The sequence below is a fragment of the Podarcis vaucheri genome (assembly GCF_965113315.1).
Source record: "Podarcis vaucheri genome assembly, chromosome: 3".
NCBI classification, from domain to species: Eukaryota; Metazoa; Chordata; class Lepidosauria; order Squamata; family Lacertidae; genus Podarcis; species Podarcis vaucheri.
This window is the reverse complement of record NC_138761.1, coordinates 27319933-27346620: the sequence shown is the minus strand read 5'-3', so window position 1 is coordinate 27346620 and position 26688 is coordinate 27319933. Positions and strand designations below refer to the sequence as shown.

General features: G+C 46.9%; 2 protein-coding genes across 3 annotated transcripts in view; one reads left to right on the top strand and one right to left on the bottom strand.

Annotated features, from left to right (window-relative positions):
• PACC1 (proton activated chloride channel 1) overlaps positions 1 to 26688 on the top strand; it is a 66372-nt gene that overhangs the window by 34406 nt on the left and 5278 nt on the right. Inside the window, exons 2-7 of one of the 2 annotated variants that reach the window (XM_082217855.1) lie at positions 3594 to 3682; positions 8379 to 8445; positions 17698 to 17797; positions 18479 to 18682; positions 20569 to 20723; positions 21814 to 21956. In XM_082217855.1, the coding sequence (XP_082073981.1) occupies positions 18571 to 18682; positions 20569 to 20723; positions 21814 to 21956 (410 nt within the window). In that variant the 5' untranslated portion in view covers positions 3594 to 3682; positions 8379 to 8445; positions 17698 to 17797; positions 18479 to 18570. Of the gene's footprint in view, positions 1 to 3593; positions 3683 to 8378; positions 8446 to 11021; positions 11315 to 17697; positions 17798 to 18478; positions 18683 to 20568; positions 20724 to 21813; positions 21957 to 26688 lie in introns of those variants that run through there. The other variant, XM_082217854.1, reaches the window with a different exon arrangement.
• Positions 5414 to 9751, bottom strand: NENF (neudesin neurotrophic factor). Its single transcript, XM_082218021.1, has 4 exons — positions 9550 to 9751; positions 8577 to 8637; positions 6693 to 6796; positions 5414 to 6425 (listed from the first exon to the last, which is right to left on the bottom strand). The coding sequence occupies exons 1-4, from the start codon at positions 9709 to 9711 to the stop codon at positions 6249 to 6251; spliced, it is 504 nt and encodes a 167-aa protein (XP_082074147.1). The 5' UTR covers positions 9712 to 9751; the 3' UTR covers positions 5414 to 6248.

The window sequence follows — 26688 nt, the reverse complement described above, 5'->3', positions numbered from 1 at the left end:
GAAAATGCACTGATATCAGCACAACAAGGAACACAACTGAAATGAAAAGTGGCAATAGTGTGCATTTAAATATGAGGCTTTGCACTGCCCAGAAACCAAATATGATTTTGAATTCCTCTTCCTCTTTCTCCTCCTCTTTCTCCATCATATCTCCTCTTGACATGTTCCAATACAAGGCTGGCTGGCCATGATTCAGCACAATGTGATGGATCATTTGACTCTGTGGGGAACAACATGCGGTAATGAAGGAATGTTTTATTTCCTCATTTTCTTTTTATCTAGAAAGCCTCTTACATAACTTCATACTGGGTGAAACGTGCCCAGGAGACGCACAGAGGCCCTTTCCCTTTGTTTATGGGGCTGCCTCAATCTGGCCAAAATGGAGCCTTGTCTCACTGTGTTCTAAGACAGTCGGAAGCCTGGTATAGTGACGTCTGTCATCAGGTTGCTTTAAGGCAGGGATGGGGAACCTGTGGCCCAAATGTTGTTGGACTCTCAGCTCCCATCAGCCCCAGCGGACATAGCCAGCAGTCAGGGATGATGGGAGTTGTAGTCCAACATCTGGAGGACCAGCGGGAAAAGGGACTACACCTTTGTCATACAATTCCCATTCAGGTGAGCTGCCTTTCAGTCCTGGTTGGTGCAATCCTATCCCCAACAAGGGGCCGCATCTTTTGGAAGGTAACCGAAGGCCTGTAGTTCAGTGGGAGAACACATACATTCATGCAGAAGACCTCAGCATCTCTAGGTACAGTCAGAAATGCCCCCTATCTGAAATCCTGAAATCAGTTGCTGGCAGTCAAAATACAGGCGTCCCTGCTCTTACAAGCATAAGACTCACACGGGACCCTGTATATGTGCAGCGCCAGCAAATAATTAAATAAAACAATTTTTTTTAAAAGGCAAGGAAAGGGACAAAATGACCCCCCAAAAAGAGCAGGAAAATTGCAAAAATTGTGGAAAGATGGCTAACGATCCCAGGAGCTTTTGCTTCGAGGCCTGTGGAGAGTTGGAGTTTGAGAAAGAAGGTTTTCAGGCAGTGATTGTGGTGGAGCTTGGCAGATTTTTGTGGATTTGGTTTCCAGAAGTTTAGAGGGGGTTCACAAGCTTTTTAGATGGTGTTCCCAACTATACGTGAGTTCACGTTTATGTGCAGTATCCGGGAACATACCCCTGCATAAGTGGGGAGGTGACTGCAGTGTAGACCAGGGGTTGTCAACCTGGTCCCTACTGCCAACTAGTGGGCGTTTCGGGATTCTAGGTGGGCAGTAGGGGGTTTTACGGCACAAGCTGAAGCACTGGTGGGAAGTAAGGAAATTTTACCATCAAGAAAGATGCATTAGTGGGCGGTAGGTATAGAAAGGTTGACTACCCCTGGTGTAGACAATACAGTGGTACCTCGGGTTACAGACGCTTCAGGTTACAGACTCCGCTAACCCAGAAATAGTACTTCGGGTTAAGAACTTTGCTTCGAGCTACGAACAGAAATCGCACGGCGGCAGTGGGAGGCCCCATTAGCTAAAGTGGTGCTTCAGGTTAAGAACAGTTTCAGCTTAAGAGCAGACCTCCGGAACGAATTAAGTTCTTAACCTGAGGTACCACTGTAGAGCGGAATGAGAATCATAGTCTGATTGGGCATCTTCCAGTGCTCCTAACCCATTTAACTCAAGTTCACCTGTCCTTCCTTGATACATTTATCTGTCACACAAATACCACCCCCTTCCTTAGAAGAGTTCAAAGCAGCTCCTGCTGCCTTCTCAGTCAGTTTCCCCATGAGGCAACTCATGGGCCCAGACCTGCTTAGCACCAGCTGAAAAACCGAGTAAAGCATATACAGACTGTCTTCTGGCCCAATGCAATTATCACCCTGCAGACATGGGCCCATGTAGGTGTAACAATGAAATGGCATAGGGAGGTACAGTGGAATATCAGCTCTCCCATCTACTGGGCTTCTGAAATCTCAGGAAATGATGTGTTACAGCAAACCAAATCACATCTCTTTTGGTACCTTTGCTTTGAGGCTTTGCATACACCCGAGAAATATCTATTTAAATTAATGGGTTTTCATATTTTATACTTGTCACGGGCATGTGTTGAAACTTGCACCTCTCCATACTACCAAGTGCCACAATGCCCACTTTTGCCAACCCTGGGTGGCTGTCCGCTTATTGTTTGAACCACACTGCCCTCTGGTGGCAAAAACATGCATGCACATAGCAGCCAGCAAAAGACGAGGATAGTTGAGATAACCTTCTTCAAGCAGAACTTACCTTCTTTGTTACCCTGCTTAAACCATCTGCACCAACATATCTTCCTGTAACACTGATGCTACACCTGCATTTTGTGACATGGTCCTTCTGATGCAGAGACTGGTACCCAACATACAAAAGGCTTCCTGGGCCATAAATATGTATTTTTAGGTGGCAGGCAAAACACTTTCCTCTATAACCAGGCCTTTGACCTTTAACTATCTGTGGCCTTTTAGAAATGGTTGGGTTGTTTTTAATGCAGTTCTCTTTCCTCTGGCGAAAGCCAGTATGGTGTAGTGGTTAAGAGCGGTGGACTCGTAATCTGGTGAACTGGGTTCGCGTCTCTGCTCCTCCACATGCAGCTGCTGGGTGACTTTGGGCTAGTCCCACTTCTTTGAAATCTCTCAGCCCCACTCACCTCACAGAGTGTTTGTTGTGGGGGAGGAAGGGAAAGGAGAATGCTAGCCACTTTGAGACTCCTTCAGGTAGTGATAAAGCAGGATATCAAATCCAAACTCTTCTTCTTCTTCTTCTTCTTCTAATGCAGGGGTCTGCAACCCGCGGCTCCGGAACCGCATGTGGCTCTTTTACACCTTTGCCGCGGCTCCGGGGCGGATACTAGCAAGGGGAGGAGGCACATTGTGCGCCCCGACACTCCCCACTGTGGCGGGCGCTGTACTGGATGTGACGTCGCATGGGGGCAGTGCGTGCGTTAGACATGCACCGTCCCAACGTCACCTTCCCGCCCGCCCGCTATATTGTAAGGGGCATGTATGCTGGTCACTGCATTGAAAGGGGGCATGTACGCTGGTCACTGTTTTGAAGGGGAGTGAAGAACACACACACACAAAAAGGTAACTTGTTAATTTAACGTTTATTTCTATGAGGAGGAGTAATTCTGAGGGGTCAAACAAAGAAATAATTTTAAAAAGTGACAAAAAAGTTATTTTTATAATGACGAGTTTTGCGGCTCACAGTTTTTTTTTCTTTGGAAACGGGTCCAAGTGGCTCTTTTTGTCTTAAAGGTTGCAGACCCCTGTTCTAATGTATCTATGTAAGGTTTACTGTCTGGTTGTTAAGTCCCTTTGGGTTGCCCAGGGCAAGATAATAATAATAAAACAATAGGATTGCTCCTTAAGGCAACAGTGTTTTTACCTATGAATGAAACTCAGAGAAGAGCATATAAACCTGACATCTGTTACTGAATATAAATTCCACCACAGATTTTTTTACTAGAGAGCACACACCTGAATCAACATCTTGCAATGCACTGACAGCCCTTGGGGTTTGGGAGGGGGGGTGTCATTGCACTGTTAAATGCCTTCCCTTCATGTTCTTGTCCAGGACGCACTAGTTTTCAGCTCTAGAGGATGCGGAAGGCCTTTTCTTTGCATGAGAAGCCACAGCCTTAAATGAAACAACAGGATTTCCAGGTTGGTTGGAATGGGTTGTAGACAAGTGGGAACCCTTTGCATCTGTGGCCACCAAAATGAATCTTCGTACTTGTCCTATGGAATGCCCCATCAATAGGTTATTCTCGGCTAAACACACACCTGGCACAGCCTTTGTGTTTTGCTTCTGCACCACTACAATACCCATTCGTTTTGTACCTTTGTGAGGACATAGATGATGACAAAGATGTCCCAAAGCTTTCTGTGTGGACATGGATTCAGGTGTGCACACCTAGAGGCTCTTAGTTTCACTGCCCTTTCTAATAATAAATTGCTTTTATTGATTGCTTGTCTAAATCCAGTTTTTCATTATTATTGTAAACTAATATTTAATGGGTGGTTTGTTTTTGCTCATAAGCTGCTTTGAGTAGTTATTGGTAAAAGAACAGAAATTTAAATTTAGAGAAATGTGGGAATGGGTTATAAGGAACTATTTCTCAGATTTGCCAAGGCACAGCTGCTCATAACACTTCCACAGCTATTATTCTAGAAATGGGAGCGAAGTGCAATTTTCTGTGCTATCTCCCGTTTCTGCAAACCACAAACTGAAAGGGCTTCTGCAGAGTTTCGCTTCCACAATATGACGACAGAACCCTGGAAGAAAATTTCTTCTGCTGACGGATGCTGACCACAATTGAGGTTACGTTCTCTCCCGCTCCTAATTAATGTGACTGGCACTTGTCCAATTGCAACCACATGGAGATTTCTGGACGCCAGGTTGACAACTGGAGAAAGCAAAATGTCACTTAGAGAAGGATCAGAGTTGTTGTTTTTCTTGAAGCTTGAATTAGTTTTATTCTGGGTGGTTTTATCTGATATTTTAATGTGTTGTAAACCACTTTGAGATTTTGCCTTTAAAATATAAAGTGGTATAGAAATGAAATTAATAATAATGTTTCATTGCAAAAAGAAAAAAAGTGCCTAGACATTCCGTTGTGACATCCACAACCTAGGATTAAATTTCCATTTGGCAATAGCTTATATATTTGAGTTTCTAACACGCAGCCTGTCCAGGTATAAAACAGCTTCCTATGGCCAAAGTGGTATCTGAGGGCAGGGACTTCCTGAAACAAAACCCAGTTTTAATGCAGGAAGTTGCCTTATAGTGAGTCAGACCATTGGCTTCAACTAGCTCAGTAATGTCTGCAGTGATTGGAAGAGACGCTCCAGGGTTTCAGGCAGGGATCTCTTCCAGCCCTAACCAAAATAAATTAGGGACTGAACTTTGAACCTTCTGCATGCAAAGCAACTAGTTCTCGATTATTTTCATTTATTTATTAGTGTGTATGACACACAACCTCCCGTGAGAGGGATGTGTAATCGTCTGTTCTTTGAAATCAAACAGTGGGGAGCTTAATGCAACAGAACAAATTATCTTTGAAGAATCCAGAGTGGCTGCTCAGTGTCATCTTGCTAATTCAGCCTCTCAGGTAAATCAACATAACACGACACAATCTCCTTAGGCTACTGCAGCTCTGTGGTTAGCATCAATTTGTCTAGCATAAGCATGCCTGTTCTCCGGGAGCTATGCAAATTAAAGCCCAAGAGATTTCCTAATAGGACTCTGACAGATGGATAAGGGCATGTCTTTCCCTGGTAGAAACTGGAGATGATGTAAATTAGGTTAACTAGGAGGGGAGGGGAACAAAAAACCACAACGCAACCCTCTCTCCAGAGGACTGAAGTAAATAAAATATGACCAAGCCGCAGTGAGACAGTTAAAAATAATCATACAGGGGACCCAATTTATATCTAAGATGACAAAACACAGATGCAGTTAATCTCAGGATAAAGAAACTGGAAATACTGAAGTCATTACGAAACAACCATAACAAAGTACGCAGTGCAAGGTTCATATCTGCAGGCATGTTCTGTGTCCTGTCCACAACCCAAGAAAATCTGGAGCCCACCCAGAAAGCTTTGACTATTATGCAGTTTAGGAAGGCAGTAAATAAATAAAATGAATATAAAACGGGAGAGGGAGGCCATGAGCCGCCTTGGTTTACTGCAAAGTTTGTAGAAAGAAAAGAACCACAAACACAGCCCACTGAGATGGAGCGTGCTCAGTGGGCGCAGAATAATTTACTGTTGTCCGGGGGGGGGGAGAGAACAGAACAGTGGGTGGGTGGAATGGAATACTTCAAGCTGGCATGGCTGGCTGGCACCCTGAACCAGTAACGCTCCACGCTGCAGCCTTTTGTTGCAAGCACCGCCCTTCTCATAAAGACTCGTATTTAGTTAGCCAAGTGACAGGTAGATAGAAAGGCATGGAAATTTCACTGGGGAGGAGAGAATTGGACTAAAATAAATTCCACATTTACCATGATGTTACTGGCTCATCAGCTGCAGAGCCAAGATAGCATAGTAAGCATCTGGTACCTAGCTTTACCCTTAAAGATGTAAAAAAATACATCCTGTCACAGGCATGCTACGCCACTCGGTTTTCCGAGGGTTCGTCCTGCTATCAGCCACACATCCTGCTTTTGTCTATTTTCTGTTGTAATGCAGGACAGTACCCGCGGCTTCTTAGAACCGCAACGCCACTGTGTCAAAACTCATCCTTAATGGTGAAGTGTGGCTGATCTTCGGGTTTGAAGTTTGGATTAGGGCTGCCATCTTCATTGAGAATTCTTTGGGCAGTATAGCCGACAATGGGATATTTGGCTTTGTAGACATTTTGGAAGGTTTCCTCCAGAGACTGCAGCTCCTCTTCTGTAAGGCCCACCTAAATGAAAGATGAAAATGAGTTAAGGTCTGTGCAAGGGGAGGGAGGGAAGAGAGAGCAAATATATTCGCTGTGCTGTATAAGACTATTCAAAAGGGAGAGGAAGCTATGCAGAGATCGCTTCCACCCACCAGATGTCTTGATCCTGCCTGTGCCGGAGGCAACAGCTAGCTGCCAACAACAATTTAGGCCCAGATGCAAGTAAAGTGACATGCAGGAGTGTGGCCTCAGCTCATGCCACAAAGAACACATCTCTCTTTTTCTTACTGTATCATGCGTGAGATCCACCGGATCAAGCGACATCTTTGCAATCCCTCGTGTGGAATCTTTGCCAGCTAGCGCATTGTACGGTGCTCCTTTCGCATAAAACTCTGTCCAAGGAAGAGAAAATAAAGTTTCAATGAAATTAAGCTAAAATTCATTACCCTTAAAAAAACCAAACCTCTCATGGTACTTCTAATATTTAATGATGTCCGTGGTATTTCAGGAAAAAAAAGGCTATTTTCTTTTAGAACAAGGAACAAGTTAGAAAACCGTGAGGGTAGAAAAATCCCACAAACATCTGATGGCTCAAGAGCTGAGCGCATCAAATATCTGGTCTCTGGACAACATTTGGAGGTTTGTCTGTTTTATCTTCCTTGTACAATGCCAGAACCTTAAAAAAATTAGATTCCAACGCAACAGAACTTTAGCTTCCATTGTACAAGATGAGGAAGAGGTCCACTTAATGCACTTATCGGCCTTCCTGTCCATGAAAGTGACAAGTTAATTATATTACTAACACAGCACTAATGGAAGACCTGCACCTGATCTGAGGGCATCCAGTATTTTAAATAATGAGGCTCAGTGCACAGAAGATGACGGCAGGTGGCAACCAACTAATCACCTAGGAGGCAGCCAAGTGGATTTAAATGGTGATGTGCTGAAAGGGGGCGATGCACGTTTTTGGGTGAGGTAACCAGGCCCAGCGTTGGCATCCAGCATGGTTGGGCAAATGTCAGGGCCTACAAACTCCAGCAGGTGCCAACAAGGCTGCTCCAGCATCCTTTGTGTGCGTGTGTTGGCTTACTTTTTCTTTATTTTTAAGGCCCAGCACTTAAAGAAGCACCTTAATTTTCCCCGATGCCTCCTTTGTTTCCCTCAAACACAGCAACCTTAAGTCAGACCCGAGAGGCATTGTGAGTAAATGAAGTCAGCGGCAACTGCAGCCACCCGGTTTGGCCATTCTCTGATTAGCACCAGGCTGTAAACAAATTTTTTATAAATAAAGTCCATTGCTACAGCTCGCTGCCTGGCTAATGTGTGAGAAGAAATAGCCAGCACCATGAAAGAACTCAGGTGAAAGGGGCAGAGCTGTGCAGATGGCTACTGAGAAGATACAGTCATTTCAGTGTGACTGAAATGAGCCAGTGTGGTGCAGTGGTTAAGAGTAGTAGTCTCATAATCTGGGGATCCGGGTTCGATTCCCTGCTCCTCCACATGCAGCTGCTGGGTGACCTTGGGCCAGTCACACTTCTCTGAAGTCTCTCAGCCCCACTCACCTCACAGAGTGTTTGTTGTGGGGGAGGAAGGGAAAGGAGAATGTTAGCCGCTTTGAGACTCCTTCGGGTAGTGATAAAGCGGGATATCAAATCCAAACTCCTCTTCTTCTTCTTCATTTGTATGCCGCTTTTCCACCAAAAAAAAACCACGCTCAAAGCAGTTTACAGGAACTGGAGGCCTTGGGGGGGACGGGACATGCCTTCCTTCCCGAGGCAAGTTTAGCCACAGACAGCAAAGCTAGGAACATTACTAGGCCTGGTCAGGTAAGAAGGAATTCAGAGTTGTGAGGAATCCTTTGGGCACTTTTTGATGGAGAGGAAATAACTTTGGAGGCGGGAGAGGGAAGGTACTGGAAGAGATTTCAGTTGTGATTATATATTACTAATCTTCTGTTCTCCTCTCCCTTTCAAGAATATCCCAGGACAACGCTAGCTGGGGCTGATGGGAGCTGTGGTCCTGAACATCTGGTGAACAGCAGGTTAGGAAATATGGAGCTTTCTTAAGAATGCCCTATAGTAGCTGAGGCTGCAGGGCTGAGATTTCTGCCTCTGAAACAGAGCCAGAGATGGGGAGGGAGGGAGGAAGCCTCTTGTTAGAAAGTTAACTCACCTTTTCCAGAGGTGACATCAAACACCACGCCCTTCACAGCTATGTAAATAGGCTGATCCTCCTGAAAAGACATTCCCCCCCAAAAAAAGACTCATTTTTAAGATATATATATTTGAAAATCATCCAATATAATTTTGTAAGCTTCTTTTCCCCAGACAATCCAAAAATGGCACGAATCAAGTTAAGAGAGAGAGCCTTGTCTGACAAAACAAGTTAAAATCACTAAAGGAGTGTGGGAGTTTTAGGATAAAGCATCTACAGAGCACAAGTTTGGGGGAAGACTGGCAGCTTTGCTTCCGGTTACTAAACCTGGAAGGAGTCAGGCTTGTCTCCTTTAGGGAGGGCAGAAATCTGCAGGTGGGCTGTATGGGGATGGCTATGAACTTGCAGCTCACACACTGTGAGAGAGAAGAAAGGAAGAAATGTGAATTCCTTACGGCATGCTTACTTGGGAGAAGGAGGAAACAAATCCTGCTGAGACTTTGACCCAAGCACTATAAGTGTCATAGCTGTCAACGTTATTCCGAATAGGATTCCTCGCAAGAAAAGGGAAAAGTTGACAGCTATGGTAAATGTGCACCTGAGCAGCCTGCTTCTGTGGGGGCTTGTTTACTCAGAAAACCCACCGCGTTCATTCAATGAGTTCGCACTCGACGCCCTTCCATTCATAGCAACGGGAGCCAAACGCGAGGCAAAACGACCCCCGTCGCTGTTTTGAGTTCTAATCCGGCTCCTGCCAAGAGGTGCAAAACTCTTCCGTCTATACTCTTGCGCCCACATTTTAGCCTGCCGCTAGCAGCGTCTGCAAACCAAACAACCCAAGGCAAACCCGATCTCGGCTGGCTTCCCGCGCCGGATCGCTCAAAGCCAGCGAAATCCGCCCTTGCGCCCTAAATCCTCGGCCAGCAGCCGCTCCTCGGCCCTGGCCCGCCGCCTTCTCCCGGGAAAGCGCCCTCCCGGCCTCCCTCCGTACCTGCTGCCCGCCGTATCTCGCCAGCTCGGATTCAGTGAAGAGGCGCACGGGTCTCTGGCGGGGCGCGGGCTTGAAGCGCAGCTCCTGCTCGGCCCGCCCCTCGCGGAAGCCCAGGAGGGCCGAGGCGAGCAGGACCAGCGCCGCCGCGAAGCCGCCGGCCATGGCGCTCCTCCTGCGCCGGATGGCGGCCAAGGCTTCGAGGGGCGGGGGAAAGGAGCCGCAGGGATCGGGTTTCTCGAAAGCTAACTTCTCCCGCTTGCTTTTCTCCACGCCTTCCTTTCCGCGATGCGACTAGACTGCCTGCGCGTCATACATCCAAAGCATGCACGCTCCCCCCCCGCGAAGACTCCTGGGAACTGTAGTTTATATTCCGTACAAAGCTACAGTTCCCAGCACCCTGAAACAGAAATACGCTTTAGATGCATGCCCTTCACGAGCCTTTAACATCACCCCTACGTTTTAAAATGAAACCTTGCACTACAGAAGACATGCGTGTAACTTTGCTTTTCAGTGCTGCAAACATGACACTGGAAAGGCAAAATAAATCTGCCCAATTAATCAAGGGAAACTATTTAAACATTTGCATGTTTTATATTGTAGTTGTTTATCCAACCCATCAACCGACACTGCATTCCTATGCAGGCGAGGGCGCCATAATCCTGGGAATTGTAGTTTGTATGGATGCCGAGAGTTGTTAGGAAACCCCCTATACCCCTCACAGAACTACAATTCCTAGAGCTCCCTGAGAAGATAGACTGATGGTTAAACTACGGAGAACTGTAGTTTTGCAAGAACAAATGAGTCTCTTAGCTCAGTCAGTAGAGCACGGCTCTTAATTTCAGCGTCCTGGGTTCAAGTCCCACGCTGATTCATGCACTGCAGGGAGTTGAACTAGTTGACCCCCGTGGTTCACCACCCAACCCTACAATTCTATGAACCTAGCCTCTTTCAGCACCCTTACAAACGAGAGTGTCCAGAATACCTCGGGGGAAGCCACGGCTGTTAGAAGTGTGGTATTATGCCGTTTTAAATGTCTCAACGCAGGAAACAGCCCTACTAGAAAAATTAACCAATAAACCGAACCTGACACGGAGACATATAGAAGATGCCTTCACCCCGGTATGGCTCCCCTTTATCACATACACATATCACATACAACAAGACACTGACAATAATCTACAAACAGAATACAAATCAATATGGCTAACCTGATCCAAAACACCCACCCACCCCACTGACACATGAAAACAAAGACCACCATAGCCAACTACAAATGAATAACCACCCCCTAGGATAACCCCGACCTCTCACCACCAAAGGAACACAAGCGAACAGCAAAGAACCTGCACAAGCAACGCTGACACCAAACCCTTGCTCGGCACATTTCGAAACCGGCGCTTCCCCGGAAGCCCCGAGTCTAGCCCAATGCTTCCAGGCCACAAACTACATTTCCCATCATCCCCTTCTCTACAACCCCCCCCCCCCCTCGGTGTAAGCAACAAGCCGTGCAGACCCAAGGTACGGGGTGCACGCAAGTAAGTTTCTGGAGGAAACGGTGGGGTCTCGCGCGCTTGCGCTGTGCGCCTCCCGGCCGGAGAATGTGTGTCCCGTTACGCCCGATGCTCTTTGATCCACTTGTCGCTTCCGCAGCTGCCTCGCCAGATCCCGGCTTCTTTTGCAGCTGCCTGTTGATCGAGTCTCTCCGCTGCCTTTTCTCTTCGCTGGTGCCATGAATAGACAAGAGACTTCGTCGTCTTACCAAGAGGTATTGGGGTCGGGGGTCGGAGCAGTGGCGGCGATCTTGCTCCGAATTCGTCTTCGCGAAGCGCGATAGACGCGCCGCTTTCTTTTCTTGGCCGATCTGAGCGTTGCGCGCTCCGGAAGGAGCCTTTGCAGTTTCTGCTGCTGTGGCAAACAAACAGGAAAACTTGCAGCCCGGGTACGGGCAGACTTAACACAGCCGGATCCGATGCATGCTTACCGCTCCGTACAGAGGCAACTGCACCATGTTGCCCCATCTAGCTCAGTATAGCCTACACTGATTGGCAGCAGCTCTGGGCAGAAGTAGCACTCAGCTCTGCACCCGGAGATGCCGGGATTTGAACCTGAGCCCTTCTGCGTGTAAGGCGGGCGCTTTACCATTGTAGTAGAGCTTGCCATTCCGCTTGCAATAGGGCTGCAGAACTACTACAGGCTGCCATCCTCTGTGCATACATTCAGTACTGTATAATGTATTTCATGGAGCACAGAAGGGTTTACTTCTCTGTGCATGGGATTGCTCTGTGCAAGCAGCAGTTTATAGATGAAAACTGCTGTTGGTTCCCTGAAGTCAGGAGTAAGACTAATTGAACTCAGTGAGACTTGCTTCTGAGTAAAGCATTCACAATCTTGCACTTGCATTAAGCTCAGTGAGACTAGCCTCCTGTTCTGAGTAGGAAACAAGCACGCGACTCTGCACAAAACCCAGGCACAGGTTTCTTGTTTGCCAGCGAAGGCACTGCAGGAAAAGCGGTTTCTTTGCTGTGCACAGTATTACCTCATTTCCTCCCCCCCCCCGCCCACAGCACTTTGCTGACTTTTTCTAGTCCAGATGGCAAGAATCAGAAGTGGGAGCTCTGCTTAAAATTGCAGGACTCTAGCTGATTCTCCTGTCACTGGCAATTGATTCATAATGACGGTAATAATAGTATAATAATCCTCCTGATGAGCTGAGTGCTATCCTAGAAGGCAGTTGGTGATAATGAGCTCTTAATTGTTGTTGTAAGTGATCTTATTATATGCTCACATGTAATGCCTGCTGAGTTCAGTGGGGCTTAATAATAAATTTTTATTATTTTTAGTAGTGTTGGCAGACTCTTGCCTTAATTCTCTTCCCAGTTTGCAACCTAGCAGGGTCTCTACATCAACTCCAGCCTTTATTCTTATATTTAAATGTATAACCGCCCTCCGTTAATTCTGATTCTCAGAATTCTGTTTAATGCCACAGAGAAAGGTAGCCGGACCACCAAGTTAAGTCCATTTTGTAGTGTCAACAATGGCCTGTTTTTATTCCCCTGATCAAACTTCTGTCTCTCTCTCTCTCTCTCTCTCTCTCTCTCTCTCTCTCTCTCTAACAAAAGGATATCCTGCAGACTCTCTCACAAGTTCTGCCCTTGAATCATTTAATCATTTTTCTTTTCTTCTGGAGCCCATATCTCTTGTGTTGATGCAGTTAATCTGGCAGGAAAGGGAGGGGATGGCTGTTGGTGTAAACAAACCCTCCCAGATCTCACTTTTTAAAAAGCATTTAAAGCAAATCCAGAAAATTGGTTATCTATTTGAATGTGCTCTGGTATGGTGCTATCAAACTGGTCTTAGCCATGCAGTGAAACTCCCCCCCCCCCCTGTTTTGCTGCCAGGCCTTGAAGGTTTCGCCTGCTTTGCATATCAATGTACCAGCTGGTGCAACTGTAACTCTGGGCTCATGGCAGTTGCCTTTGCTTCTCCTTCAAAACTGCAGATGTTGAGAGAGCTCAGCTCATTCAAAGGCAATTATAGCATGCCTTTCTTGGGGGGGGGGGACATTAGCAGGAGAGCTGTGATACAGCCCATAATAATAATACTTTTAACAATAATAGTACCATTCCCAGGTTCTCTCTCAAATTCATAGATTCCACAGGGGTTGTCATAGTGAAATCAAGTGAAGATTGATGCTTCAAGACGGGAGCTTGAAGTTATACAAATAGTCATAATTTAACAGATTCTTCCCAGAAATCGAGGTGAAAATGGGGGGGGGGCAGGAATGTGAGCTGGCATTTTGATGTGTGGATTGGGAGGGCGCAATAAACACCCACCTAGAAGCATTTACTGTGACAGAAGTTTATATGGGCTAAGTCAGGGGTTAGCAGACTTTTTCAGCAGGGGGCCGGTCCACTGTCCCTCAGATCTTGTGGGGGCCTGGACTATATTTTGAAAAAATAATAATGAACAAATTCCTATGCCCCACAAATAACCCAGAGATGCATTTTAAATAAAAGGACACATTCTACTCATGTAAAAACACACTGATTCCCAGACCGTCCGCGGGCTGGATTTAGAAGGCGATAGGGCTGGATCCGGCCCCCGGGCCTTAGTTTGCCTACCCATGGGCTAAGTAATGCCAGAGATAAAATGTGTTGCTTTTTAAGGTGATACAAGACTCCTGAGCGACCTGAGGTCCTCCAAGATGACTGGCCCCAGCCAGTATAGCCAATGATCAGGTATGATCGCAGATGTCGTCCCATGACATATTGAGGGCCACTGGTTTCTGCCCTTGCGTTAGGTAGTACAGATGAATAACAATAATATCCTTTATAAACGGGGACTGCAGCAAAATGTTATAGCATGGGAATGCTTCGGTCCAGGATGCCAGCCAGTCAGGGTTTGTGGCCTGGGATTCTGATGAGAATCCCAAGGGCCAAGTAGAGAGGTTTAGGGGCCACTTTTGGTTCCTAGGCCCGAGGCTCCCTGTCATTCTAATATATTCTCAAGATGCTCCTCTGTTTTGGAAACTACAGGTTTTATTCATTTTTTCAAAATATTTTGAAACCTTACAATCACATGTTCAGCTGCTTTTGTGATTTTAAACCTTCTGGGTTAAGTGACCTCAAGTGTTAGTGTGGTTGCCATTTTGCTCTTTAAATGGACTTCGAAAGAAATGAAATAAAAAAACCACCAAAAGTTCCCTGAAGGAGGTTAATATGTGTTGAAGAACTAACTAATGTATAAAAGATTTCCCTCCTTCCCTAAATATTCTGTTCGGTCTTTGGCCTCTTCTGGGAATTTTAATTTGTTAAGGGTGACGACTGATGAGAGTTGGCAGGAGACACCTATTCCCCACTCAGAGCTATAATTCTCAGGGGTGGGGGGTTAACCATCAATGCTTCCCAGTGAACTCTCAATATTGCAGCTCCACACCCTTAACAGACAAAACAGACCCCTAACAGACATGCTAGTGGTGGGCAAAAGTGGAACAACAGATATGACTTATCTTTGTACAGTCGGTTACATTTCAGCTGCGCCAAAGCGCTCCAGGAGGGCGTGGAGCGGGACTCTTGAGCTGGTATGTCTTGAGGAGAAGGGGTTCAGGCTAAGGAGAGTCCCAAGCGCCACACGGAAAGACCCAAAGTTCTCCGGTTCTAATGTACGTGCATGTGTGAATCATCCGTTCCTTGGGATTTTAGACTTAGCCCCATTGAAGCCAATGTGAGTAAACCGCTTAAGTGGCTTGTAGATCATAGCTTCCCTGCTGTCGCCGCCTTGTCTGACATCGGAGTAAATACCGAAATAGGACACACCTGAAAGCCACCTGATCGCTGTAGCTCACCTGCTCCTAACAGTGTGCCAAGGCGTATGTGCCAGGGTGATCTGTATTCATTGTGGACTGCAGCCATGCACTCATGTACACACGTAACAGCCGAGATGCCTGTTGCATGCATTGTCTTCTCAAGGGTGTGGAAAGCATGAGAGACTTACAGTGCTATGTCTTTACTAATGGGACCTGCAACAAGGAGAGCTTCTAGTTAGGGCTTTAGTCAGCTAAGCATTCCATTCCTCCTCTTCTGTTTTCCATTCAAGCCCCACCAGTTAGCATTCTGCGGCCACTGAGCATGCTCAGTTCTCATTGGGCTACTTTTGGCTTCGCTCCTTTATTCCCCAACTTTCTTGTTTGTACTTCTGCAAACCTTTGGGGTTTTCCCAAGACAGCTGATAACTTCACTGTTGCTTGCTTTAGTTTTGAGTGCCGTTTATCCGCTTGCAGGGGTGTTGAAGTCTTGTAATAATAGCCTTATCTGTTTAAAGAATACAGTAGATGTAGCCAGCAAGGTGCCTGGGTAGCTCAGTTGGTTAGAGCGTGTTGCTGATAACACCAAGGTTGCAGGCAGCTGCATATTCCTGCAATGCAAGGGGGGGTTGGACTAGATGATGCTCAGGTTCCCTTCCAACTCTACAATTCTATTATTCTGTAGTGTCCCCAAGATGCTGCTGGCCTACAACTCCTGCTGTTTCCTGACCATTGGCCATGTTGGCTGGGGATGATGGGAGCTGACCCACTCTGTGGGTTTCCCCCTTTGATAGAGGCAGATCTTGACAGGAGCTTCTGAACAAGCCTTGACCCCACCTCTAACTGGACGAACGAACCTTTCTCAGGTTGAGGGTTTGGTTGGTGCCCAGCTATATTTCTGGGGCTGTGGTAGTCAACTGAACTGAACTGAGAGCCAGTGTGGTGTAGTGGTTAAGAGCGGTGGACTCATAATCTGGTGAACCGGGTTTGCTTCCCTGCTCCTCCACCTGCAGCTGCTGGGTGACCTTGGGCTAGTCACACTTCTCTGAAGTCTCTCAGCCTCACTTAGCTCACAGAGTGTTTATTGTGGGGGAGGAAGGGAAAGGAGATTGTTAGCCACTTTGAGACTGCTTAAGGGGAGTGAAAGGCAGGATATCAAGTCCAAACTCCTCCTCCTCCTCTTCTTCTTCTATGTTTTCATTTGCAAAAACAATGACTTAAATAAATAAATAAAAACAACAACCAATTTTGTTTGGGAAAGGGAAGAAGTGGAACGCGCCAGCTTCGATCTGCAAGGTTGCTTCAGAACGCCAGGAGACAAAAAGAAAATTGTAGATAGAGGGAAGGAACAAAAGGAAGCAGAATCCTTTGTGCTTTGCCTTCAGTTATTTTCCTTTCAGTTATGGGATTAGATGCTGCACGGCCTGCAGGGATCACATCTATCGGATGTGACAAGCCTGTGACATTGACAAAAATGTCCTGGCAGTTTGGGCCTTGCGCTTTGAGTGATGGCTTAAGAAAGCATCTGGTCTGTTTTGCTGCTTTGAAAGGTGTTCAGTTGCCTGTTGTTCTGGTCCGCTGAGCCAAAGGATAACGTAGCAGTGGCCTGAGGATTAGGTTGCTGTTCCTTTTGGTGGCGATGGAAGGAAAGGTGTTCGTGCTGCATTCACACACGTGCTGGAAGCAGTCAGATTCCTCCTTACATGCTTGGGAAATCCCTCCGCCAGCAATTTCGGGATTTGCATACAGAGGGATAAATCCAGTCTTTTTGGTCGTGAATGCAAGATAGAAGGTGCATTAGAATGGAGAGTCTGGGAGAGGTGTAGATGCTCCATTGAAGACTTTGCAGCCCAAACTGGAGAAGTAACCAATGCCGTTTTAAAAGTTATCAGAAACTTGCTACTCCATTTTCTCATTTTCTTCCGCAACATTGAGCACCAGAAATTGGCTTTTTAAAAAAACACGACATCACCGTTTCTCAGCTTTATATAGCAGCCTCTAGATCCAGCATTAGAAGCCACAGGTTGGATCTGCAAGAAATGTTCTGGTTTGTCCTCTTCAACAGGAGTGCTCTTGTTCAGGGTTCTAGGCAGTCATTTGAGAGAGCAGCTTCCCGTCAACGCAGACAGCACTGAGCTATATGCACCAATGGTCTGACTCGATGTAAGGCAGTTTCCTATGTTCCTTCCGCTCTTTTACAGGCGCATGCACAAACACATACCTGGACACTATGGTTTGCCAGAAGTGGTCCCCCGCCCCCTGTACTCAGTATTCTATGACTACTAAACATGTTCAGTACTCATTAAGCTATTGGTCTTTTGCCTCCACCTTTTCGTTTTAATTTGTACCTCTGAAAATTCAGGGGGTTCCCCTACCATTGCTTTCTCAGTGGCTCCATTTTGGCTCAGTTTCTTTTTCTCATTCACCACCTTAGGTTACTATTGGGGGGCGTGCTCATTCATGCTTCCCAGTCCATTAGCAGCCATGAGCATTCATGGAGAGGCAATTTAGAGCCGGGTTGGCAAACCTCTTTCTGGCTGGCAGTACCGATAATGATTCCCCTGACCCCTGGTGGGCCAAATTTCACAGGTGGGCAGGGCTGTGTGATTAACACTGTGCAGAGCAGATGCAGCAGGGAGGCTGTAGCATGAGCGAGTGTAGCCCACCGAGTGTGCAGCTTGTGGTTTAATTTGACCTGCAGGAAGAACAGCTTCTTTGCGATGTCCTGGGTCAGATCCTCAGATGCATCTTCAGGGTAGAACTTGGCATGGAATTTGAGCCCCTGTAGAAGCTCAGGGCTGTACTCACTACACAGATCTGATGGTTTCTGTATTTTATATTTGCAGCTGAGTGAAGATGTGGAGCACGCAGATGCAAACTTGGAACCTGCAGAGGAACAAGTAGACAAAGAGGATCTCAATGATGCCAGCTCAACTATCCTTCCAAGTGAGATCTACTGATCCTGTGTAGCTGGAGATTACATGTGGCATGAGAATCTTGGGGTCCCAGCGCGTATTGTTTTCTGTTGACGAGATATTGCAGTGATGCATGTCGCAGGGTAGGGGCATTTCCTGCAACTGGTGCAGGAAACCTCTCTTGAAGGGAGTTCTATGTGATAGAACATGTGCTGAGAGCAGCAGTGCCTGGTGCAGTTGTACCTTGGAAGTCTAACGCCTTGCAAGTCAAATGTTTTGGCTTTGGCTTCCAAATGCTGCAAACCTGGAAGTGAGCGTTCCGTTTTGCAAACGTTCTTTTGGAATCTGAACGTCTTCTGCAGCTTCCAGTTGGCTGCAGGAGCTTCCTGCAGCCAATTGGAAGCCGCTCCTTGGTTTCCGAACATTTTGGAAGTCAAATGGACTTCTGGATTCTGGTCAACTTCCGCAATACGACTGTATTATGAAAAAGTGAAGCACCTCCATAAGGCAGCCAACCCTTGCCTTTGTCAAGCAGCCCTCATTGCCTCCATTGGCCAACCATCGCTTGCCACCAGCAGGTCCCTCTGCAGCCTCCTCTCCCTACATGGGGAGAAATCAGTCTTTGGTCCTTTCCTCCTTAACATGGGGCATATTTAAATTCTGACACCATGTGTTCCATATGTTAAAAGTCTCAGATGAATGTTTTCTCCAGTCCTAGACAGCAACAGCCCTTCAGTGCGTTTCAGCAAGTCCTGCCTGAAAAACGTTTTCTCGGTCATTCTCCTCTTCATATACCTGCTGCTCATGGCTGTAGCTGTCTTCCTGGTCTACCAAACCATTGCCGACTTCAGGGATAAACTCAAGCACCCCGTGATGTCGGTCTCGTACAAGGAGGTGCCCTCTTACGACGCACCTGGTAAGATTGGAAACTGAATGATGAGTTTTCCGGGGGAATCAGGCAGGGTTTGAAGTTGCATTTCAGGCTTCCACAAATCTGCAGCTGGCTGCCCTTTTGCTTACCAGCTCTCAGGCTTGCGCATTGTTGGGTTGTGGGACCTAGGCTGCCTTTGTAGATGTTTAAGCCTTATGCGGTTAAACCAGCAGAAGCTGCTTCTGAGGAACACAAGGAACCCTCATTTTGTGGCTCTGCAGACGTTGGAGGTTGCAGGTGCCACTTGTTGAAGCCACAACAATAAGCGGAGTTTTCCCTATTCTGTGAAAACATTCCCTTTTATTCAGAGCTCTTAAGTGTTGCACGAGATTCAGGACTACCTTAGAAACAGCAGCCCCATGCAGGGTTCCCCACTTCTTGCCCTGTTAATACTTAGTAGGAGATTAGAAGCTGTTTTTTCACCGAGTTACAATCTTGGTCCATCTAGCTCACTAAGGTCTACTCTTGCCAGCAGTGGCTGTCCATGGTTTGAGTCAGCAGTTCATTTCCAGCACAGCTTTCCCCATGGCCTGACATCGTGGCACTGTGTGCTGTCCTCGCCATCATTGGCTGCTTCTTGTGAGGATAGAAGTGTCCAAGGAGGATCAGATGAATGGTAGATTGCAATAAGCATGGCAGAGAAGAGGAAGAACTGGGTGTGGGAGCTGTGGCTTTGGGTAGCCACGGACAGACTTCCCCTCTATGAATTTGGGTGGCAAATGTTTCTTGTAATGCTTTATTCTCCTAAGCATCTTAGAAGAATCCTGCTGGATCAGGGTGAAGGTTTGCGGAGGGAGGCTCTTAAGTTGGTTAGTGCTAATGGTTCACAAATCACTGAGGGGAGGAGTGGGTCCATATGTTTTAAGAGAAGCGATTTCAAGACCGACAGACCTTCCACTGAGCTTTCCTGTGCATGAGAGACCTTCCACTGAGCTTCCTGTTCCAGGCCATCAAGCAACCAGTCACTTATCAACTTCAGGAGTTTGGGGTTGAACTAAATTGTCTAAATTCATATCAGTGCTGCCTTGATTGCCCTGGTGGATGATGTGTATCGGGAGAAAGACTGTGGGAACTGACATATTGATTTCAGTGGCTTTTGATCCCCTTGGCCGCAATGTCTCTCTGAGTTGCCTGCATGGAATAGGAATGTGTGTGGAAGAAACTGTTTTATGGCATTTCCTTTCTCACCTGTCGGGTTCCAGAAGGTGGTGCTGTGGCATCCTTTTCTCAGCAGCCAACAAAATCAGGGGGGTTGCTTGTGGAAGCTATTGATGCCCACAAGTTAACTCTGGATGTTTTGGGTCTTTTTCTCCCTCTGTAAAAGCCAGTCCCCTTTCCCCCAACAAGCTCTAACATGACCAAGTAATGGAACGTAAGTTGCGGCTATGCAGACTTCAGTCTTAGGGAATGGTGCCGTCAGCTATCTTCTCCTACCCCAGGAGACCTTTGGGAATGACACCAAGTCACAACACAATGTTGTTGCCATCGGGCATTCTGTTGCACAAATGCTGTTGAGGGTGCTGAGTCCTGTAGAAGGAGGGGAAGAATCTCAGCCGAGATTTAATTGTCTTTCAACTGTCGGCGGACTCTGGATGCTGGGGAGAGATTTTTCTCATCCCTATTATCCTCTGTCTGAAGAAGCTAGGGATTGAAATTTGTCTGCATGCAAACTTCGGACTTTCTGCCAATGCGCTATAAGGCTGCTCCCAAAATTTGTGACTTTTGTGGTCGGTCCAGTCTAAGATTCCACGCATCCTGACTCTCGCACCACATTCTGTGTGATGTGTAAGCAATGCTGTGTCTGTGATAGTTTTGCAGCAGTCCGTGGCTGATCCCGTTCATTAGAAATGTAACATTGCTCTTCCAAACAGGTATTGCCCTCTACCCAGGCAAGGCTGAGCTGCTGACCTGCAAGCATCACTTACACAATTACATCCCACCTCTGGTAAACCCTGGCCAGCCAGGAGAAATTGAATGCACTACTCAGAGAATCAACTACACAGATCCTTTTGCTAATGGAACAAAGGTAATCATTCAGAGGAAGGACTCAAGTCAGTTGGGAAACCCTTGAGTGGTTGCAATCCCACCATCAGACAACGTCACTTATCTTGGAGTGCCACTGCGTAACAGAGCGGGGAAACTGACTGGCTCCAATTTATGCTTTAGCTGAGATTCCTGCGTTGCAGTTGGTTGGACTAGATGACCGTAGTCATAGACCCAACTCTATGATTCTGTTTGAGACAACTGTCGCCATAGCTGCTGCTAGAGAAGGGATGGGGACCATCTGTGGTCCTCCAGATGTCATTGGGCCCTAACTCCCATCACCCCTGGCCATTGGTCTTGCTGGCTGGGGCTGATGGGAGTTGTAGTTCGCAGAGTTGGAGGGAGCTTTGTAGGCCACCTGTTCCAAACTCCTCCTTGATGCAGGCAGTCCAGAGCTATGGCATCCCCAGCAGACGGCTGTGTCCAGTCTCTGCTTGAAGACCTAAGCAAGTGCCTGTGAATTATAGAGGAGCCCTTCCTGATGTTGGGGCAGGTCTTGGGAGCGACTTCTTTATGCATGATATTTAACAGAAAACGATAGCACATGTATTGGAAGTGATCCGCTGCAGGGATCCTTCACTTTGTAACTTAAGGGTTAGTTCTGTTGTCATCTAGTCAAGAGGCAGCGGGGTCGTGGTGGAGGTGTTGATGTTTCATTTCGGTTTTGTTTTGAGGTATTTTTTATTATGATTTGAGTTTCCACTGAAATGAGGCTGCATTTTAATGTTTTTCTGTCGTATTTTAATCTTGTCTTTTAAGCTGTATTTCAATCAATTGTTTTTATATTTGGTGTTAGCTGCCCTGAGCGCAGTCTTGGCTGGGGAGGGCAGGGTATAAATAAAATTTATTATTATTATTATTATTAATCCTGTAGCTAACATAGAAAAGTGAGGTTGGAGGATGGAGTGGCTTACTCGGTGCCCTCCAGAAGATGGGACTCCAACTCCCATCATCCCTGAAAATATCCTGATCAATCCAGAAATACTCATATTGACACAGGATGCAAAGGTTCCCTTTTGTTCATCTTACTCCTCTTCCCACATGTCTCCTCTGACTGATCTTTCTGCTCGTAGAAATTTGCGGTGATTGTCGAAGGACCTCGTGATGTGAAGCAGCAGGAACTGGTGTTCATGCAGTTCTACCTCAATGAAACGGACCAGGATTTCAGCGCAATAGACTACCTTCTCTTTTCTTCATTCCAGGATTTCCTCGAGAGGTACAGCTACTCTCCTCATAATTTCTGTTGAGTAAAGAGCAGCATGGTTTGAGCGTTGGACTAAGGCACCCCAGGTTCAGATCCCCATTTGCCCGTGAAGTTCACCGGGTGACATTAGGCCAATTTCTGTCTCTCAGTCTAACCCAACTCACGTGAATGGAGAAAAGCAGAGAGAAATATGCGTGAGCCCATGTTTCCCTCTCAGTGGTTCTTCCCATCCACTGCTTGCTTTGCTTATGGGAGCTGGCTTCACACACAGTCATGGGATGAATTTCAGGGGGTCCCCTGTGGTACTTAAAGACCACCGACCCCCTACATTTCCTGAACGAAAGAAGGGAAGAAACCAATGGGCAACTTTACAGAATAGATTAAAAACAAGAGCTGGGATTTATTGAGTAAAAGGGAGAGGGAAGGAAACAAAAGGAACAACTCTGGTGGGTATACAGTGCACAGGTAAGTCTTTAAGCAACCAAGTAGGAAGACAATGGAGTCCAGTAATTAAGACTTAAGTGATCCACAAGTGAGCAATCAGTTTCTTCCATTTGCCTCATGAAAACCAGAGGCTCTCTGCTTCTGAAGACTGCTGTCCATGCAGATGGAAGGCAATGAACGGGATGGAGCACACATGCTTGTCCCTGTTGACCCGTCCTCATGTCTGTACAGGGCTTAAGTCAGGCATGGCCATACTTGGCCCTCCAGCTGTTTTGGGACTACAATTCCCATAATCCCTGACAACTGGTCCTGTTACCTAGGGATGATGGAAGTTGTAGTCCCAGAACAGCTGGAGGGCCAAGTTTGGGGATGCCTGGCTGAAGTCAAGCAGGATTTGTCCTCTGTGCTGGGTTGCATGCAAAGATAAATTCATGCCTCTAGGCAACGGAGTAGCATGTGATCCATTTACACAGGCCTTAAACTAGACTCTGAGAGTCTCTCTTTGAGGCCCTGCATCTAAGTGAATTCTGTGTAATTGCCTGCTTAGAAGTGTTCCATGTAAATTAAGCTTAGCGTGAATCATACTTGAGAATCCTGCACTTCCTCTTTTGGGTTCCCCACACAGCGTATTTGGCTGCCTTGGTAACCCACAATTAGCCGGAGAATGTGGAGGCTTCAGAAACTGTAGTGGGAAAGATTGAATAATTAGGAGGCCCAGCCGAGCCTGGTAACGGAGCAAAAGAAGCTCTGCAAGACAGTCGAGGGGAAGCATTTATATTTCCATCGGAAGCCTCCTTGAGTCAATAACTTCCATGGAAACTTAAGTGGGAGAGGAAAGGAACCATCTAGCAGCGATATTAATAAAAGCCCTTTCCTGGCTGTGATTCTTTATTTCTGCTTAGTGCCAACCCCCAACCCCTCACACACCCTAAAGCACAAACCTTTTTCTGTTGTCTGCAAGGCTTTGAAAGCCTGTACTCAAGAAAAAAAAATATAATCCACATTAGGGCCATACACCTCCATCTTGAGTGAGTCTCATGACAGAGTGAGGGACAAGGCTGAAGACATTCAGAGTGGAGTGGGGGTAGCGGCAGGATTGAAAAGAAAGGAAAAATGAATGATTTTGGCCCAGAACAGGCATTCATCTATATTAACAATGCATTAAGTCTCCAAGGAATACACACAATTTTCATTGGACCTTTTGTGCTAGATTCAGCTAGCCGCTTCCCTTCTGGCTCTAATTTTTTGGTCGTTCTTCTGCCTTTTGGGAGGCCGCTGAATATTGACTCCCAACACTCTCAAGCCATAAGGACTAGAAAGGTGCTTTACTCTTAAATGAAGGTGGAGATTCCTCAGGATGCTGAATTCTCCTGGATTCACAACTTATGGGCTTTGCAAGTATGTGTCCCCTCCCTTAAATCATTAGCCTGCTGCTTATGCCAGCTTGAAGCAGAAATAGTTTAATGATTTCGGTACAGTGGTACCTCGGGTTACATATGCTTCAGGTTACAGACTCTGCTAACCCAGAAATATTACCTTGGGTTAAGAACTTTGCTTCAGGATGCGAACAGAAATTGTGCTCTGGAGGTGTGGCAGCAGCAGGAGGCCCCATTAGCTAAAGTGCTGCTTCAGGTTAAGAACAGTTTCAGGTTAAGAACTGACCTCCAGAACGAATTAAGTTCTTAACCCGAGGTACCACTGTATTTCATTTATATCCTGTCTCTCTTCTCCAAGGAGCACTAAAGTGGCAGTGCATGCTTTCTCCTGTCTACTTTATTCTCACAACAACCCTGTGAGGTAGGAGAGAAAGGTGACTAGCTCAAGGTCATCCAGTGAGCTTCAGTGGTCCTCCAGGTCCTAGTCCAGTCCTCTAACCACCACACCACACTGCCTCTCATACAAAACTGTGTTAAATATCATGTTAAATTGTTCTGAAACAGCCGGCATGATCTCATTCTCACATGAGCTGCATAAGAAATCCTGTTGAATTTATAGTCTTCTGGTAATGGTCTCTGCTATATTGCAACTCCCCTTTGCCAGTGCAATTCCCCCGGGGTGCATCAAGTTTCCTTCCTTTTAAAAAACCATCCTGTTTAAAAACTGTTGACTCCAGGTTCCTACAGGCCTTGGGAGAAGAGATTTACAGTGTGTGTGTCCCTCCTAACCCCCATGCCCAGACAAGAGATCTGCCATTGTGTTTCTTCCTGGGCACCTTTGCAGGTGCTGATGCTGAGTCTGTGCACAAGGTGCTGTTAAGGAGGAGGTTACCACAGCTTATAGCTAGGGCTTCCTACAGCAGGGGTCAGCTAGGCTTACCGGGCATGGCTCAGAACACTCCCGCAGAGATCCTCCATGGGCCGGACTGGTGCAGAGCAACGCCGGAAATCGCGTCTGTGCGTGCCGCGGTGCCAGAAATCGCTTCTGCACATGCGCAGATGCCAAAAGCATTTTTCAGCATCTGGGCATGCACAGATGCAATTTCCAATGTCTGGGCATGCGCAGAAGCGATTTCCAGAGAGTCCCCGCACCGCGCTGTGCCAGTTTAGTGCAGCGCGTGGGGACTCACCGAGTGGGTGGCTCAGTTCGGGGGCGGCTCATGGGCCGGTTAAACGGCCTCCGTGGGCTGCTTCCGGCCCATAGGCTTTAGGTTGCCAACCCCTTCCCTACAGCTTCTACAGCATCCAGCCCAAGGAGATTCGTGTGGCAGGAAAGGCAGCAAGGACTCTGCTGCCGTTGGTATTTATGAAATATGAGCCTCATGCTGTCGGTGACCATGCAGTGGATTATTACCGAGCTGTGGAAAATATATATATGTATCTGTCAGAATGGCTCTTCGTGCGAGTTAGGCTAAATGCCTTGGAAGAACACAGAATGGAAAATCAATTTCAGATGTCATGGAAGAGTTGAATGCCGCAACTCTCATCCCCCTGCTGTTGGTGTGCCCATTACATTTGTCTGCAAATGTATTTCCAGAGGCTGTTGTAGTTGACTTTCCATACAGGGGCTGGAATCTAGAGGGAACTCGCGCCTCGTTGGTAGAGGGGAAGGATGCTGAAGGTCATCTGGGACAACTCTCTGCTCAGTGCAGCATCCCTGACAGATGGTTGCCCAGCCTCTGCTACAGTACCTCCAGTGAAGGAGAGCCCAGCATCTCCATCTTTTTCATGTTTTGTACCTACGCGCTTCCAAATTTCAGGTGCTCTAGGCCTGGCTGTGGTTATGTAGCCACCAAGGGAAGCCACTCTGCACGTCTTTCAAAGCATTCTCATTGTGAAATCACATCTCACAGCTGCTAGAGACAAGCCTTCAAAATGTGCCTTTTCAGTTTTATCTGACAAGAAAGTGGTCACTGTAGAATTCCGCTTAAGTGAATTCAAGACTCAAAGAGCGTGTTAGCTAAAAGACTAAGCTACAAGTCACGAAGTATCCAGATCTGCCTTCTGTGTGAACTCACCGCCTTAGGCAGACTCAGTTTCTCATTCCCACATCTGCAGTATTGGGATAATAGCACTGCCCTACCTTAGGAGGGCTGTTGGGGATGCAGGTGGTGCTGTGGTCTAAACCACTGAGCCTCTTGGGCTTGCCAATCAGAAGGTCAGTGGTTCAAATCCTCGAGAAGGGCTTAGCTCCCGTTGCTCTATCCCAGCTCCTGTCAACCTAGCAGTTCAAAAGCATACCAGCACAAGCGGGAAGGTAAATACCATTTCCGTGCACTCTGGTTTCCATTACGGTGTTCCATTGTGCCAGAAGCAGTTTAGCCATGCTGGCCACATGACCCGAAGCTGTCTGCGGACAAACGCCGGCCTAGAAGCAAGATGAGCTCTGCAACTCCATAGTCACCTTTGACTGGACTTTGACTCCAGGGGTCCTTCACCTTTACCTAGGAGTGGTATTGTAAGGATAATACGCACCCCAACGCACAAAAGGGCTTAATAAATGTTAAGTACAATGGTACCTTGGGTTAAGTACTTAATTCGTTCCGGAGGTCCGTACTTAACCTGAAACTGTTCTTAACCTGAAGCACCACTTTAGCTAATGGGGCCTGCTGCTGCCGCGCCGCCGGAGCACGATTTCTGTTCTCATCCTGAACCAAAGTTCTTAACCTGAAGCACTATTTCTGGGTTAGCGGAGTCTGTAACCTGAAGCATATGTAACCTGAAGCATATGTAACTCGAGGTACCACTGTATAGTTAATTAGGGGGTCTTGTAGCAAAACCGATAACCAACGCCTATAAAGCCAACACTACCACTTGCTAAATTTCCACACCACCAAGGTCCTTACACAGAACGTGTCAGCTTC